The sequence below is a fragment of the Apium graveolens genome, chromosome 7, assembly GCF_009905375.1.
Source record: "Apium graveolens cultivar Ventura chromosome 7, ASM990537v1, whole genome shotgun sequence".
Taxonomy (NCBI): Eukaryota; Viridiplantae; Streptophyta; class Magnoliopsida; order Apiales; family Apiaceae; genus Apium; species Apium graveolens.
Window position 1 is genome coordinate 209,493,802 of NC_133653.1, and position 17,533 is coordinate 209,511,334.

Below are 17,533 nucleotides of genomic sequence, written 5' to 3' on the forward strand. Positions count from 1 at the left end.
TAAAGTTTTACCAGATTCTATTTAACCAAACTCACTATAAGAGATTTTTCAAGGAAGCAAGGGAGGGGGAGGGGTTAACATGCAATTTTTTTAAATAAATACTCATACCAAGGTTCACTACGAAAGTTCAAAGCTCATATTATACCAGTTCTAAGGTGAACAACTACAACATACTGATGATGTAATACGAACATAATTTAAAGTTGTATCATTCCAAGACACCTAGAGATAGCTACAAAATAAAATTAACTAGATTACTAGCAAGCTTGAAGAAAATTCAGAATACCCCACAAACAAGTTTTAAATACATTTCAGACAGCTTGAAGATTCAACTCCCTTCTACACTAGTATTGGACTGTTGTCTATGAGAACCTAGCCACCTCAGCCTGCAAAGAAAAAAAAGGTGGTAAGTTGTATACCAGAAGTGCTAAAGAATAAAAGAGTTCGTTAAAAAAATAAAACCAAATCCAAAAAAACAACAAAAATAATCTAGGATCCTGCTGAATATATGTGCAGCAGTGCACACTAATATGAATGAATGTTGAAAGCCTTGCGTTATTTTACTTATACAGGACTTTCAAAAAGTCTATATGATCTCTTTCCTTGTGAGATTAGTTTTTCTAACTCAATGAAGCAATTACCAGCCAATACATTTAACTTGGAACTACTATTAGTATCGTTACACTTAAAAGTTCTTTCAAAGAAGATGTTACCTCATTCTCTGACCCAACCCATTATACTTGTGGAATATCAACATGAAGGCCAACAGACTTGATACACCTCACCGAAGTAATATCAGGTTCAGGACAAATACAATAGTTTCGCACATATTGTGCACACTCTAAATGACTTGAAAAAGTTTTTAAAGAAAGTTATATGAAGCACAATACCTATGTTACTCGGACTCTTCATTTTACCTTCGAGTACCTGTGTCTGACACTCAACACTCGGACATGTACACTCGGACTTGGACACTTATTTTAGACTAAAAACATATATATTTTTTAAAATGTAGCCAAGTCCGATACTTGGACACGTATCCATGTCGGGCACTTCTAGCCGAGTCCGAGTAACATATAATGTATTAAAATTGGTTGTAATTTTACAATAATTGAGAAAGACCTGAATAATCTCTGCAAATATAAGAAATAACTGAAAATGTGAAAAAAGAACAAAAAAATTCATCTGCCGACTCCAGGTAGCTACAGTTCGTGCCTGTCTAGGCTGACTGGTCAAATTATTAATACTTCCGGAATACCTATCAGTTTTTTTAACTTAACATATAACCAAAATTCAGCAAATCTGTCTGACACAAGAATTGGGTTGTGCATATTTGAAATATTATTCATCCAATCTGACACAGGTGAAATTTTTGGTAATATAACATTTATTTTTCACACAAATGACCAATGTATGAATAACTAATTTTATTCTTTATATTATTGCCCTTGTTTATAGCACGGGCATATTACCTAATTATCTGACTAGACGCTTGCGAACTGCAGCTAGATTAGACACCTGCTAAAATTACATATGATTTCGGGGGGAAATGCATATGATAACCAGTATAAACTGCCACACTGAATTTATTAAGGTACTAAAAATTGCATTTGATCCCGAAAAAAAAAAGGAAAGGATAGACAGAAAAGACAAGTTAGAAAAGGGTTGACCTTTATCTACTTAAAAGCTCAGTATATCTACCAAAACATTCTCTCATCAACAAAAGAGAGAGATTAGACATCTCCAAAAATGCTTCTCAGCCATGTCTGCTAAGTGATAATCATATGGGCTACTTGATTAATGCCATAAAATCTAGTTCCGACTACTGATATATACTTTAGCAAAGGTCAAAATTCATCCAAGTATTTTCTCAAAGAATTAACAATACCTTAATTAAACATGTAGCGGTGTAATACGAGTGTAGTTTAAATTTCATAAACAAGTCCTGAGTATATATACCAATATGTGCTACCTGGATAAACACATGTAAAGTTAGACAGTACAATCAGTAAATGGAGTCACACCTCAAACGCATTCTTCAGATGATCCAGTTCCTTGTCAAGATCATTGATAGCCTGATTATACGCCTGCATTGGTGAAGACTGGCTAGTGGTATGAATCTGTCAACCAATCACAATATCACACTGTCAGAGAAAATAATATACGAATACAGATATACTAAAATCATGACCACATAAATAACTAAACAAAGATAAAACCTCAAATTGCAAGAATTTAAACATTTATAGCGTAGCAGTGTAGCCTTAAGGATACCTGCCACGCTTTGGTAATAAGTCAAAGGTTCGAGCCTTAGACAAATGTGTGTGTGTATTTAAATTTCACGTAATTGACCACATTCAAAACAAAACTACTAATAAGTACAGATACACTACATAGTCACTACACTGTTCGTTACATAAGCACTTAATCGTCACTCAAATATATAACCAGTAATATTTTACATGCAAAAGTTTTTTATCAGACAATTCCACTTCTTCGTATTGAGCTCTTCCAGTACCAACAGTCTTCAAGGAAGTTTATATCGTATTATGACCTTACGAAGTCCATATTTAATGCCTGGAAGTACTACGTATATCTTAAAACCACAAGTGCGGACCCAGTAGTTTACAGAATTCCAGCTCAACATAGTACCCTAATTCTATGCTCTGTATAGGAATTTCCACATTTAATCATTCCTGTGCATATCCATGCCCTGAAATCATGAGCACACAGTGCCCAGCATTTTCGTTGGCTAGCTTTTAACATGTTATCATCTAATATGGATAGTATTGAGCCTCGCAACAGCCAATACAAGTCAACATACTGTCAAGAATTGGTGCTTGTTATGATCCTGATGTTTAATTCCTCCGTTAGCCATATGAACAAATCCTTGTATAAATCAACACAAATAACAAAAAAACAGACGACTATATTTAGACATTATATCCTTCAAATGCATTAAAGGGGAAGACATAAGACTGGTGGTAATTACTTAAAAACACTTTCAAGCAAGTGAATCAGCTGACTTAAATTGCAGGCACCATTTAGTATTTAAATAGGATTTAAAGAATCAGTAGTCAATCAATTAATTTAAAACAGGAGTTAGAATATTCTGCCTTTTTCTTGATAAACTTATTTTCTTTTGGCGATTCAGTTTAACTTCGGAAGTTCAAAGCAATTCAAGACATATAGAAATGCAAGGACAACTTAAAACATGTAGCAATCCAATAAAGTGACTTCTATATATGTTCATATTGCTTTCAAAATTCATTAGACCTTTACTCCTCAACTCCAACAACATACTAGCTAACATCGACATAACCCCCCAAATCACAGTAGCATAACATCAAGTCATCAATAAATTTAAATCTGCACTATAAGCTAAAAAACATCACAAGGCATAACAAATTAACAAAATGCAAGGCACACTATGCAAAACAAAAAATTTGCAACCAAAAAATAAAAATATTGAATGGTTTTTGCAACAAAATGACTAAACAACCAAAACATAATCAACTGTGTACAACTTCAACATTATACACTTTGTGACTAGAAAATTTGAATTGATAAAGGTTGTAATAGTTTGCGAGCAATATATTTATTATTTGAGAATCTAACTAATTGCAATATTACATTTTTGCATCAGCAACAAAAAGTAAATGTACATATAACTTTGGTTTAAATCAACAAATCAATAAATGACGAAAAATCAACCAAAGTAATGGAGCTAATCTAATCTGCCAAAACAGGAATCAACAAAAATCAATCTAATGAAAATCAACCAAAAACAACTTTAACTTCTTTAAAGTATCAACCAAAAACAGTTTCTAACTTCCTCTGAAAATAAACCAAAAAGAATCCCAATCAATCGAACACAACTGCACTTACTTTGGACAAATCGACCACAATAGCACATTAAGTAAAACCAGTCAAAATAGAATGTATTATCTTACCTTCAACTCATCTTCACTCATTTCGGCTAAACACGTATATACATATACAGATCTCTGTAAATTCTTCCTCGATTTCTCTCTCTTCATATACATATATGCATACATATATGAACATACTTATTTTCCGATTGAGATAAAAGGTACAGAGAATAAAATAGAGAGGATGATGGAGAACCGACAGATCCGTGAAATGAACTCGGTCGGAGGTGAAGGAGAATTCCGAACAGAGGTTTTATTGAACCACCTACCTAACGGATTAGAAAAGAAAGAAAAAAGGAAAATATATGGAGATACGAGAGAGGGGGACACCGAATTACCATATACTTAAAACTTTAAAGTTATAAAAAACAAGTAGTATAAATGCAAAGTAAAAGTAAAGATTGTAAAAATGCAAAGGGTAAAATAAAAAACCACATATTAGGTTCTGATTTTTGAGACGGGAGACAAAAAAAATAGCTTTTTCTTGATCATGCTTATTTCTCTTCGCTATTCAATGTAACTTTTCAAGACATCTATATTTAAAATAAGATAACTTCTATGTCCTTTTATATAACATTCCCAATTTAGTACACCTGTGCATCAAATTAACTAGCTATTATCTTAGTATTAGTAAACCTAAATACAGCCTTAATAACATAAATGTAACATCAACAATAAATTCAAATACACACCGTAAGCTAACAAAACATCATAAGGCATACCAAATCAACAAACTTCAAAACACAACATTTAAAACAAATCAAAACAACAAATTAATTAAAAACGCGAAAAATACGAACCCTGACGATAATCTTGTACTGAAGAGGATGCGGAAGCTTGTACCCGGCAAAAAGCACATTCTCATCCCTATGAAGTTGCCTAATATTTCACCAAACATCAAAATTAGGGTTTTAATTGAGCTGAATTACAATTAAATATCGAAACTTTAACAGAAAAAAGAGGGTTAATTAAAAAATTACATGCGAACAATGTTTCCGATAGTGTGATCTTCTCGTTCAATAGTGAAAGAAGCTGCATTTATAATCTTGGTGTCTCTTTCATATGAAACCCTAGCACAGGTACATAACAGTGAATTTATGTAAATAGAGAGAGAGATAGAGAGATAGAGAGAGAGATATAGAGAGAGAGAGACTTTTTGGTGCCTTCGGGGACGACGAAGCGCTCGTATCGATCGGGAGCATTCATCTTGTCTTCAAAATCAGTGTCGTCTTCTTCGGGTTGTAGCTTCGAACTTCTCTTTCTTTTCTTTCCTTTTATAACCAAAAATCAATTGCTCTCCCCTTGTCTTTGCAAAAGTTGCTTTTTTATATGGTTCTTTGAGAGGCTTTTCTGAATTAAATGATTTTTACAAAAAAAAATATATAGTAAACTGATACTCTCTGACGTTTAACCTGTCTAAATTAATAAAATATGTCGGTCCCGACTCGGGATCAGTATTAAAAATTAATAACCCTTTATCGTGATAATTAATTAATATTTTTTCAGAAATTTTTAGTATTAAATATCGGTCCCAATTTTCACATAAAGTGATAATCTCAATTAAATACATACATTTCATATCCCTGTATGAATAAGAAAAATATTTTACTTACTTTATCAACATTGAATACTTCTGCATTACAACAAACTATACTGGATATGGTAGACGGGTAAATTTGAGATTATGTTCCTCCTCCGGCCAGTGTTGTTGATTTTTTTGAGTTACATTAGGTTGGTCTTTTTTGTACTGGTATAATTCTTTTCAAATTTTATCAGTCAGTTATTGTAATACGGCAAGATTGTTTTGGAGACATATTTTCTAGAAGAGTAGGTAACTTTTAATAATATTCTCTAATTTATATATGTAACTTTTAAAGTCGAAAAGACTAAATGCATGAATGGGATTGATGGTCATTAATTTTTTAAGAAATTTAAGAAACTACTAGTCTCTGGTTAGCTGAATATAGAAATATATTAAATAATCCTTTTTTTATAATTCTAGTTAGCTGAATATAGATATATAAAAGGTACAATATATATTAGTAATTAAAAAAAATAAATTATTTTTACACTAAAAAATACAAACCTCTCTTAAGTGATAACCTCTCTTAAGTGATAACCTCTCTAAAGTGATAATTTTTCGGTTTCAGTAGTATCACTTTAGAGGCGTTCTACTGTATTGACTTTTTTTTATAAAAAATAAACCCGGATTCATCTATATAACTAAAAATAATCTAAATCAATTTTAAACTAGCATAAAAACGCGTGCAAGACCCGGGTCTGTTTATAAATTAAAATAATTTCTCGAACGAGCCGAGGCATATATTAAAATAATTTTGTAACTAAAATACGATAAATGGTAATATTTAAATTTAACTTTTTTATAGTAATTTTTAAGGCTATTTTGATAAGAACGTGAACGTATGTTAACCGTATGATTTAAACGAAATAATCATATAATTATTAGACATTAAATTGGGTAAATATCAAGGAGTGTATGATGAACATATGATGCAATCTTATTAGTACCGAGTAAGATCAAGCTTAAGATTCTCTTACTTTTTCTTTTTATACATAAAATATATGATTACATATGTGGGTCATTACTCTATGAAAAACAATCATATTAGTATTGTGTAAAGATTAAACTTAAGGTTCTCTTACTTTTTCTTTTTATACATAAAATTTATGATTACTTATGTGGGCCATTACTCAATGAAGAACCATCTTATATGCATAATCGCGGAGAACCATTGATTTTATTATAAAATTGCATCACAAATTGTAAATTTTATTTCAAAAAATATAAAATTCGATGTTAATCTAGAATAATAATTATATTTGAATATAATAAAAAAATAACAATTAAAATTTGAAAAAAAAATAATTTTAAATTTGATTTTACAGTGAAACAATTTTGAATAACTGTGATCACACTCTCATTCCACCATATAACCATTTTAAACCTTTTCATTAAATTTCAAAGATTTTTTAAATAAAAAAATTGTGTAAATTGGCTTTTTAACTTTGTAATTAAAATTTGTAATCATATATGATGAAAAATGAAATAAATTATATATTTTTAAGTAATAATTCTCCATGTTTCTCTATATAAGAGAGTTTTTCATGGAATGTTACCCTAAATATGTGAGTTAATTTTAAAATATTGTAAGTCATATGTCATAACCTATTTGTATATTCGAGGATTCAACTCAACTCAAATAAGAATATAATAAGTAAATAGTGGATCTACCGTCAGAGAGATCTCGCAAAGTAATATCTGTCAAAGGATTCAGAAACAAGGTTCATCTACAGACTTGAGGAGTTAATTCACTGGAAGAAGTTCAAGAAGTTGATCATGCCTCAGTGATATAAATCAAGATCGTGGATTTAATCAAGTGACAGAGATCTCGTCAGGGTATCAATAAATTACAAGGATTTAATCTGAAGAAAATCAGAGTATCAAAGTCAACACATGAAGAAATGTCACGGAAGTTAGTCACTCATGAACCAGACAGTACATCGACTGTCAACGTTGAAGTGGTGGAATTGATTCATAATTTTCAGTGATTTTCAGAAGATTTGCAGAAGAATGGTTGCTGCTCAAGACTAGAATTAATTCTCTATTAATTAATTAAGTCATCTAATTTAATTAAGAAAATAAATTATATCTGCGAAGAATAATTTATTTATTAATTGAATTAATTGATTAATTAATTCTGAATTAATTTTAGGAATTTTCAGAAGTTTAATTGGTTTAAAAACAGTCTTAAATCAGCAAGACAATTGAAAATGAACTAGCATGACAATCTGGATTGTCATACCGATTGTCATGCCAAGTCATTTCAATTGTCATACCGAAAGTTACACTAGGAAGGAGATTGTCTTGCTAGTTCAACTGATTGTCATACCGATAGTCATTGTAGTTCAATCAGATTGTCTTGCTAGTACAATTGAAAGTCCTACTGAAAGTCTTGCTGAGCCAAAGAGATTGTCCTACCGATTGTCATTGCAGTTCAAGTAATTTTGTTGGATTGCATACAAAAAGAAAAAGAAGCAGAAGACATTAATTCACTGAAAAATACAAGAACAAAAGAGCAGCCGCCTTGAAATATTAAATCATCTTCTCTGCAGAAAATTCAAGATCAAATTTTTAGTTTCCAAGTTAAATCCAAACCACTAGAAATCTTTATCTTGTTCTTGTGTAACAATCTAGCGGATCAAAATCCCTAGAACTTAATCTCAAATTGCGTTTAGCATTTGATTCTAATTATTGCAAAAATAGAAAAAGTTCATGTCGAATTTATTCTAAATTTGTGATAATTAATTTGAGATTAATTCCTTGTAATCGATACAGTTGTTGTAACACCTTTCAAGTTTAATAATATTTTTATTTAACTTGAATTTTGTTTCACATTTTTTATTCCGCATTTTATTCGATTATTTGGTACTGTTTGTATTCAACCCCCTTCTACAAACAAATTGGGACCTAACAAATATGTATAAATTTATAAATAAGATCTTGATCAGCACCCCGAACCAGCAAATATAACTTAAAACTAAATATTACTTATAAATATGTTATGCCACATGATAAATATAACTAACTTAATAAAATTATAATATATATACTAACTATTGATTTTGGATAATATCCGATTAATTATTTCAATCAATCTCCAATTATCTGATTAATCCTTTAACGGTGTTTGCACAGATTAACTCTGATTCCCGCTTTCTGCGATATCACGTATTCTAAAATTTTTAAGTCAAAATTATAAGTGTTTTGTAAATTTAGTGTGTGATTGATTAATTTATAATTATGTAAATATATATTAGGCGTCCACATATCGGGTTGATCAGATTTAAAATATTTTTACTTTTTAAGATCAGGCCTAATTGAAATAATTTGAAAATTTTCAAACCAACCAATGAAAAATAAACTAATAACCCAACCATACTCGTCGTGTTTCAGTTTGTGTTGGGTCGGCTTGAATAAGTTCAATAAGCTTACAAAATTTAAATATCAATGTGCGTATTAAAAATAAAAGACTTTTTAATTTATAATATTATTTCTAATATTTAGTTTTGAGTAACAATGTAATTTTGGTAATGTAGATTATATTGTAAGTAATATGTGTACGCATAATGTAATTATAAAACTACAAAATAAAAGTATAATATAGTGTGCAGTGCATAGTTAGATATAACATATACATACATACTAAATAATCGAACAAAGTTTGAAATATAAATCGAGTTGGGTTGGATGAAAAAACATAGAAACCTAAATCAATCCACTTAATTCAATTTTTTAAAGCTAACCACATATTATTTTTAAAGCCATTTAATCTACCAAAAGAGGGTCAGGTTGATTCGTCCGATCGAGATTGTGACTAAATACATAGTTATACATAAAATTTTAAAACATGAAAAAAATGAGTCACATAAGTAATATAACTAATATTTTATTTACTTAGAAGTTAAAATAAAAAATTGGGTTAAAGGAAAATTGTAATTTAATTAATAAGATTTTTAAAACAAACTTAAAAGTCAATTTACCACAATAGTTATGACATGAAATTCTGAAAAAGAGGTCGGTGGTTCGATACTTAGCTAGAACAAATTCATCTCATTTTGCATAAATAAAAACGATATGAAATAGAACATCAATATTTACAACCGAATGCATAAATCAGACACAACAATCTATCATAGTTTAGTCCGAAAAAGATAGCAATTTGGTATATATATTAGTTGTTGACTTGTATCTATAAAAACTCTGAATACTTCTATTCTTATTAATTTGGGACTATACAAATAATACCCCGTCTTATTGGGTCGACGTCCTTGTCGAGCCCATAAACATACATACGAAACTCGGACAGTGATTGTACACTTCCGGCCGGGTGTAACTCTGATATCATTTATAACATTTAAACCCACCATTGAATACATACTCGACCTAACAACCCGTCATAATTCAATCCGAACAAGCTAAAAATTTGATACACATTAATTATTTACTTGTATCAATAAATGTCTCGAATACCCTTATTTTTTCGATTTGGTATGTTACATGACACATTTGTAATTTTTAGATATACTACGGTTAAAAGGTAACTTCATAGTCATTTTATTGATTTTCATTGTCCTTAAATTTAAATTTATTTCTTGTTATATTATTAACTTTGTTTAATTTTTTAGTTTAATTTTTTTGTTACAAATTTGTTTTATTAGCTTTTTACAATAAACTATATATCATTTTAACTATACCAATATTAAAATTATATATCTTGATTAATAGTAAAATTATTTGATTTATTTACTCGAAATTAGAAATGACTTCAACATTCCTGTATTTGTTGCATATTCTTGAAATACTAATGTTAGGGGTACAAAAAATATCGTTGATGTGGCATGGGTGATGTGGTAATATGGAATAATTTAATTGGTGTTGTTAGTGTGAATGCATGAGGGTCCATTTATATTTAGCCAATAAAAATCTGACACGTGTAATTTCGCACCCCTAGTATTTTCCTATTTGAAATGATTTTGTAATTTAATAATTTTAAATTAGATTGAGCATGTAACCAAATAATCGATCCCTAACCAAGGTTCCATTAATATGATACAAAATTTCTTCAGGGGACACTATACATTTTAATTGTATTGTATAAGTGTGTACTATTGTTATTCCTAGAGGACTAACAATGAGATTTACAGAAGGGGGGTTGAATGTAAATCTCAAAACTTTTTCAGGTTTTGAGAAGTTTATTAAAGCAGTGTGTTCTAGATGAACAAGTGTATGAATTGCTTTGAGCTAATGCAGACAGATATATATTCAAACACAAAATGTAAAGAACACAACAAACTTTAAAAACTTTTCTGGTGGATTTGTTGTTCCACCAGAGATGGTATATTAGAAAATCTGTGTTCAACAATGTTGATCACAGCTGCATCCTAGTACAAACTAGATGAATTTTCTCTCAAGATATTTCTTAACAGCTCTGGAAAATTTCTCTCTAATTACTAGCTTCTTCTTGGTTTATATATTACCAAGTGTACAAGTGAAAAACAATATAAAATTACAATAGTAAAATAAGTTCTTCACTTGCTTCTTTTCCTGTTCACTCAAGTACTTTGTTGACTATTGCATCTTTGTACTAAAGAAGAACGGTTGCTTTTTCTGTTGATCCTGAAATTCGGCTACCACATCTCAGTTTTCTCTGTCAACCCATGTGCCTCTGTTTGTAGGTACAACTACCACTTATCAACGGCTAATTAGCAGAACATCCGTTGAAGCTTTCATCCGTTGATGACTTCATCCGTTGAAGCTTTCATCCGTTGATGCATTTATCCGTTGATGCATTTATCCGTTGATGCTCTAGAGACATCCGTTGAAGCTTAGCTTCTCATCCGTTGAAGGTCTTTTAAGTCATCCGTTGATACCACTTCATTTATACAAAATTACAAGGCATGAAATATTTACAATTGGCCTTCCTATCTGCATATCATCTAGTAGTCAACATGACTCATAGTTTCTCTCAACTTCTAAGAGTTACATTTTAAATACAGAGACTGAAATATGCTACAATACTAGACTTATTTCTAAGTAAAGCTACACCATCAACGGATAGCCAAAGTGGTCTTATCCGTTGAGGCTACAGACACTAAATTTCTACTTAAGTGTTTTGTTAAACATATCATCAAACTAATGCACATATATTCCTAACAATCTCCCCCTATTTATGTCTATAAGAATTGTAGGCATAAATTCAGGGTTAACTTGATGATAACAAAACACTTAACAAATATTTGAATTGAAACTAAGTAGAAATATAAAAGTGCTGCAAAAGTGTATGTACTAGGAGGTAATTGAAGATTTACAGTATTTCCAAGGGTGCTCCTCTAGCCTGAGCAAATCATCATTTTCTTCTTTGTTCCCTGGTTTTCTTTCCTAGCCCTTTGTCATTTTCCTCAATTTGGAGTTGGAGTTGTCTGAAGAATTCAGTTTCATCTTCATCACTGATATCCAACTTAGATTGCATTTCCTTGAGAGTTTCATTACTGGCAATCTTGAGTTGGTCTTCAAGTCTGAAAAATCTTCTGACTCCTTTGTCATCTCTAAATTCCATCAACCAATGAGGTGATTTGTGAATTTTAGTTCCCCTTTCTTGTATGAGTAAGGTTCTGGGCAAAGCATTTGGTTCCCTCCAAGTCTTCCTTATGTTGGCAATCTTGTTGAGAATTTCAGTCTTGGCTGTTCTGGTAAAGCCAGAATCCTTTTTGATGGCTGAAAAGACTCTGATCAAGGTAGAGTAGCCTTCATTTAGAATCCTGTAGAGAGGCCATGTTCTTTCCCCAGCTCCCTTATATCTGAACACCAATCTCTCTGGTAGCTGTCTGTAGGCAGCTATTCCCCTTACTTCCTCCAGCTCATCCAGATAGAGATTAATGTCTGAAGCTTCTTTTATGTCACAGATGTGAACATAATCATCTTTAGAAATGGGTGGCTTAGGGTTAGGTTTTTGTTTTTGAGTGAATTTCTTAGAGGTTAGGGGAGGTGTAGATTTAGATTTTCTTTTCTGTTTCTTTGGTAGTGGTAGAGTGGTTAAAAAGGTAGGCAATGTGATGTTGTCCCAATCAATAGGTTCCTCTTTTGGAATGATTGGTTCACCATGGATATTTATAGAGGGATCAGCAACAAAAGGTTCAGGTATGGAAGGTAGTGGTTTAGATATAGATTTGGTATCTTCAGGGTTATCTTCACTCCTTCTGTGTGCCTTGGCCTTTCTTCTGTTTCCCTTCTGCCATTCCTCTCTTTCCTCCATATTTTCACCAAATATACTCCCAAGAACCTCATCTAAGTTAGCAATCTTTTCTTCACCCCTGACTTCAATTCCTTTCATTTCTTCAACTTGGCTTGACTTTAGCTGTTTTTCAAGCTTTGCTTGTGCTCTTTTGTCAGCCTTGAGTTTTACAGCTTCTTTCTTCAACCTTCTGGTTTCTTCCCTTTTAGCCTTTAGAAATTTGGGATGTCCTTGCATCACACAGATACTCTTTCCCTCTCTATAGATAAAGGCCATGTTCATTCTCTCACCCTTGTCCTTGGTCTCCTTCTTCTTTATGATGCTTGCACTTAGAACTTTGTCTCCATCAGGTTTTGGAAGAGGAAAGTCTACTTCCTGCATCTGAGCAAAGTCTAGGGGATTCTTTGTGGAGTCCATACTGGATCTAGTGTTAGGCTTTAGAACCATAGGTTTTAAATTCTTGAAAGAAGTCTCTCCAACCTTATTTCTCCCTACTGGCTTGAGCTCCATGTTGATTGGTTCAATCTTTGTGCTAAATTTCACAGATGTTGATTTATTTTGTGTAGAACCAAACACCAATTGCAACCTTTCATCAATTCTCCTCCATTGTTCTTTCATTTGTATTTCAGCTGCTGCTAGCTGAATCAAATCAATTCCATCAGGTTTTCCCTTGATTTGAATGATTGGAGAGGTAGTGATGGCAGGAACTAGCACTTTAGATATCTGAATCTTTGTAGAGGGCTCTCCTTCCCCTTCCCTTTTATTCTCCCCCTTTTTGTTATCATCAAGGAGAGGGGTCAAGCCTTGTGCTTTTGCCAGCTGCATTAGGAGATTGGTTTGAGATTGTTGGTTGAGAAGAAGGGTGGCCACAGAGTCTTCAATTCCTTGAACTCTGTCTTCCAACTTGGCCAGCCTTTGTTCAGTAACTGATTCCTTTTTCAATCTCGAAACCAAGTCCTGCAAAGTACCATAGGGCATGACTGAATCCAATTTTTCTGAAGTGAAGGATTTCAAGTCAGCAATATCTTTCCTGAGATCATCTAGACTCATATTTTGCTTTACTTTCTGCAACTTCATGAGATGCAGTGAGTCCAGGTGAGCTTGGAGGATAGCCTTGATATTTGCATTTGAAGTGTTCTGAATGGCCTGTTGAATAGTGATGATTTGTTTGACCAAGTGGACATTGAATTCACCTGTTCTATGCTCCTTAGTCAGGGCCCATTCAGGTAGATTAGGAATGGAACTAGGGTCTTCATCTCCCCCTATCTTCATGCTTCCATCAGAAGAAATAGAGTCATCATCATCAGAATTTACTCCAAATTCCTCAGATGGCTCACCAGCTGTAGAAGGCATCCTGTTAATAGCAGCTTTATCCCTTTGAAGAGATTCTGTTGAGTGCACTAGATGTAGTGTCCTTTCTGCCTCCTCATTGCCCTGAGCAGCCAACATTTGATAGGCTGTCACAGGATGAGTAAAAGTGTCAGCATCCAAGGAAATGTTATCAATTACAGCTTTGTAATGTTGCTGAAATTGTCTTTCCTTTTCAGCATCATCCACAATCATTGACTCATGAGCAATGGCTGGTTTCACCCTTGTATCAACTGTACCTGCTATTCTCTCTTTTTCTCTATGTTCTTGCATCAGGGGCTCCCCCTGGCTCACACATCTCACTCCCTCACCTTCACCTTCTAAGGTGGTACTCCACTCACTGACTTTTGCCATGCTGGAAGAAATAGCATGCATTTTTGTGCTCTCAATCTCTCCTTTTGCCTGGGAGCAACCCAGCCTCTCACTCAAATTTTCACTCCCTGCCCTCAATCCTAAAAGTGATTGCACAGTATTCATGTCTTCTACACTTGGAATCATTTCAGTTATTTGTGTAGAGACTATCAACGGATGTGGAATATCCGTTGAAGTTGAAACTGTTGTTATCAACGGATAACTGCTGTTAAGCTTATCCGTTGAAGAGCAACCACTTGTCAACGGATGAGTGATATCCGTTGAAGAAGGAAAAGAAGATGAAATTGAAAGTGATATAACTGTTGAATCTGTATAGATTGATTTGATATGTGTTGATACAGATCCTTCAATTATATCTGAAAGAATTTGCGGGTGATCCAACAAATCATCTAAAAGATGATGATCACCTGTATTTGAGTGGGGCTCCTCCCTGAGTTGTAAAGAGGGAGAATCAGGAATTGATGGGAATAACATATCCACATCCAGAGATGGTGAAGAAGTATTTGGTGATTGATGTGTAGTTATTGTGAGAGAATGGGGCTGTGACTCCACATTTATTGGAGTCACATCAAACTGAGTTTGAGAAGGCACAGAGACAGATGGATGTGTCTGTGCAGTGTGTGCACCCTGTGTAGAAGATTGGGTTCTAGCCTTCTTTCTTCTAATAAAAGCTTTTGTAGGTGAGTGTTTGGCTTTAGTGTCCCTCCCTCTTTTGTTCTGTGTTCCTGGTTGGGAACTCTTTTCAATAGTAACATCCTTTTGGGAGGATGCTACTAGGGATGTGCTAGAAACCTTTTCAACCACCACAGCTTTTTGAGAAACTGGGGCTTGGCTAGCTTGGGAAGCACTCAACTCTCCTTCCTTATCCTGGGGGTTTCTTTGATGTTCACCCCTCCCCTCACCACTCACACCCTGTTCACTTCCCTCAGGGTTAATGGTTGTTGTTACAACTGTTGTCTTTTGAGAAACAACAGAGGTGGTTTTCTTTGTCTTGGATTTTGAAAGTTTAGATTTGGTGACCTTGGTAGAAATCTGTTGGGGCATTAACACAGATTTCATGGCCACACTAGAAGATAAAGAAATAGAGGGGTTGGAAGAAGTAGGAGTTGTAGAAGCAATTACCTCACCTACCTGGGGTGCATTCATGATTGGTAAATATACCAATTGCACACTGCTGTTGAGATCCATTCTCAATAAGTCTGCAAGAACTCTTTTCTCTTGTGCCCAGCACTTGAGTTTATTATTCTCATTGATAATGACTAAATTTTCAGCAACATGGTTAGCCAATAACATAAAGAATCTAGCATAATAGATGTTATTAGGTCTATTAGCTTTGTTACCTAATCTAGTACCTAATTCTAGCATCACATAGTTGCTAAAGTTAAAGTACCTATCAGAAACAAGCATATAGAACATATTAACAAGAGATGAAGTTATGGCATCAAAATTACTAATTTTCCCAGAGAAAACCTTTATGAAGGCATCCCCAAGAAAACTCCATTCTTTCCTAAGGCCTTTTCGTCTAATACCCCCTAAATTAGCAGAGTTAAGAGAGTAACCTATGGAATCTAACATGCTGGATACATCACTATCAGTGTGTGGTGTCATGGCATTGTTCTCAGGTAATTTAAAACATGCTTGTAAGTCATCACAGTTAATACAGTGATTTTTACCTTTGAGAGTGAAGGAGATAGTCATATCCATGGAGTTGAACTCAGCAGTTGTCCAAATCTCCTCAACTACTTCACAGAAAATCGTTGGGGCTTCCAGCATTGCATAGCTAAGTTTACAGTTTTTGATGAAGTCCATCATTTTGTGATAATCTGAGTGGGCTTCATTCTTTTCTACCAGAGCTATGAAATTGTTCTTCTCGTAGATGAACCCAGATTGAGACATAATCTTCACGACTGGTGCCATTGTTGTGAGTAGAAATTGCAGAGAATAACTTGAAGGTTTTGCAGAGAGAAAATGGTAAATGCTTGAAATTCTAAGAAAGCGTAAAGTAATAATGAACAATCAGAAGGGCTTATATTCTTTCAAAGAAAAAGAAATAAATAAAGGATTAATCAGTAAATAGGTGTTAGTGAATTTCAGCCGTTTAAAAATAAACTGTAAGTATTCTAATAACTACCTTTAAAACCAATACATACAGATGTATGTATGGTATCAACGGTTAAGAAAATAGAATCAACGGCTGTGAAACACCTCAAACGTCTGATGTGACATTTCAACGGATAATGTAAATTGTCATCCGTTGAAAGGTACTTCAGTTTTATCCGTTGACGGATAAAAGTTCCAGAAATATACTTGTCTTTCAACGGATAATGAATATCCGTTGACAGAGCAATTTTGACTTTCAACGGATAGGGAACATCCGTTGATGGAATAAACTTTGTTAAAAGTCAAATTTGTTCTAGCAACTAATATACTTCAGGCTTCACATCAAATTGCAAAGAAGACATGAATTTTAAGAGTAATTAAGCATACCTAGCTCACTTACCAATCTTGTGAATGTTGATTCATCAAGTGGCTTGGTAAATATGTCAGCAATTTGTTGTTCACTTGGAACAAAATGTAGTTCCACTGTACCATTCATGACATGCTCCCTGATGAAGTGGTACTTAATATCAATGTGCTTGGTCCTTGAGTGCTGCACAGGATTCTCTGTTATGGCTATGGCACTTGTGTTGTCACAAAAGATAGGTATTCTATCAACATGAAGTCCATAATCAAGGAGTTGATTCCTCATCCATAACATTGAGAACAGCAACTTCCAGCAGCAATGTATTCAGCCTCAGCTGTAGAAGTAGAGACTGAATTTTGCTTTTTGCTAAACCATGATACAAGCTTGTTTCCCAGGAATTGGCAGGAGCCTGTTGTACTTTTCCTGTCTATTTTGCAACCTGCATAGTCTGCATCTGAATAACCAATTAGATCAAAGCCAGATTCTCTAGGATACCAAATTCCTAAATTTGGTGTACCCTTGAGATATCTGAAAATTCTCTTGATAGCAATTAAGTGAGACTCCCTAGGATCAGCTTGAAATCT

At 33.3% G+C, this 17,533-nt stretch overlaps 1 protein-coding gene across 1 annotated transcript; it reads right to left on the reverse strand.

Moving 5' to 3' along the window:
• Positions 1–113: 113 nt before the first annotated feature.
• On the reverse strand, positions 114–5,243 carry LOC141670469 (DNA-directed RNA polymerases II, IV and V subunit 11). Its single transcript, XM_074476334.1, has 5 exons — positions 5,086–5,243; positions 4,913–5,002; positions 4,733–4,811; positions 2,025–2,120; positions 114–386 (listed from the first exon to the last, which is right to left on the reverse strand). Exons 1-5 carry the CDS (start codon positions 5,136–5,138, stop codon positions 363–365), a joined length of 342 nt encoding a protein of 113 aa, XP_074332435.1. The 5' UTR covers positions 5,139–5,243; the 3' UTR covers positions 114–362.
• Positions 5,244–17,533: the final 12,290 nt, after the last annotated feature.

Bases quoted from the DNA above. Each gene is read 5' to 3' on its own strand.
- LOC141670469 (XM_074476334.1), bottom strand. From the start codon at position 5,138: ATGAATGCTCCCGATCGATACGAGCGCTTCGTCGTCCCCGAAGGCACC. The intron at 5,003-5,085 runs GTCTCTCTCTCT...TACCTGTGCTAG, and splicing joins GTCCCCGAAGGCACCAAAAA to GGTTTCATATGAAAGAGACA. The intron at 387-2,024 runs GTGTGACTCCAT...TTTTCTTTGCAG, and splicing joins ATCTGAAGAATGCGTTTGAG to GCTGAGGTGGCTAGGTTCTC.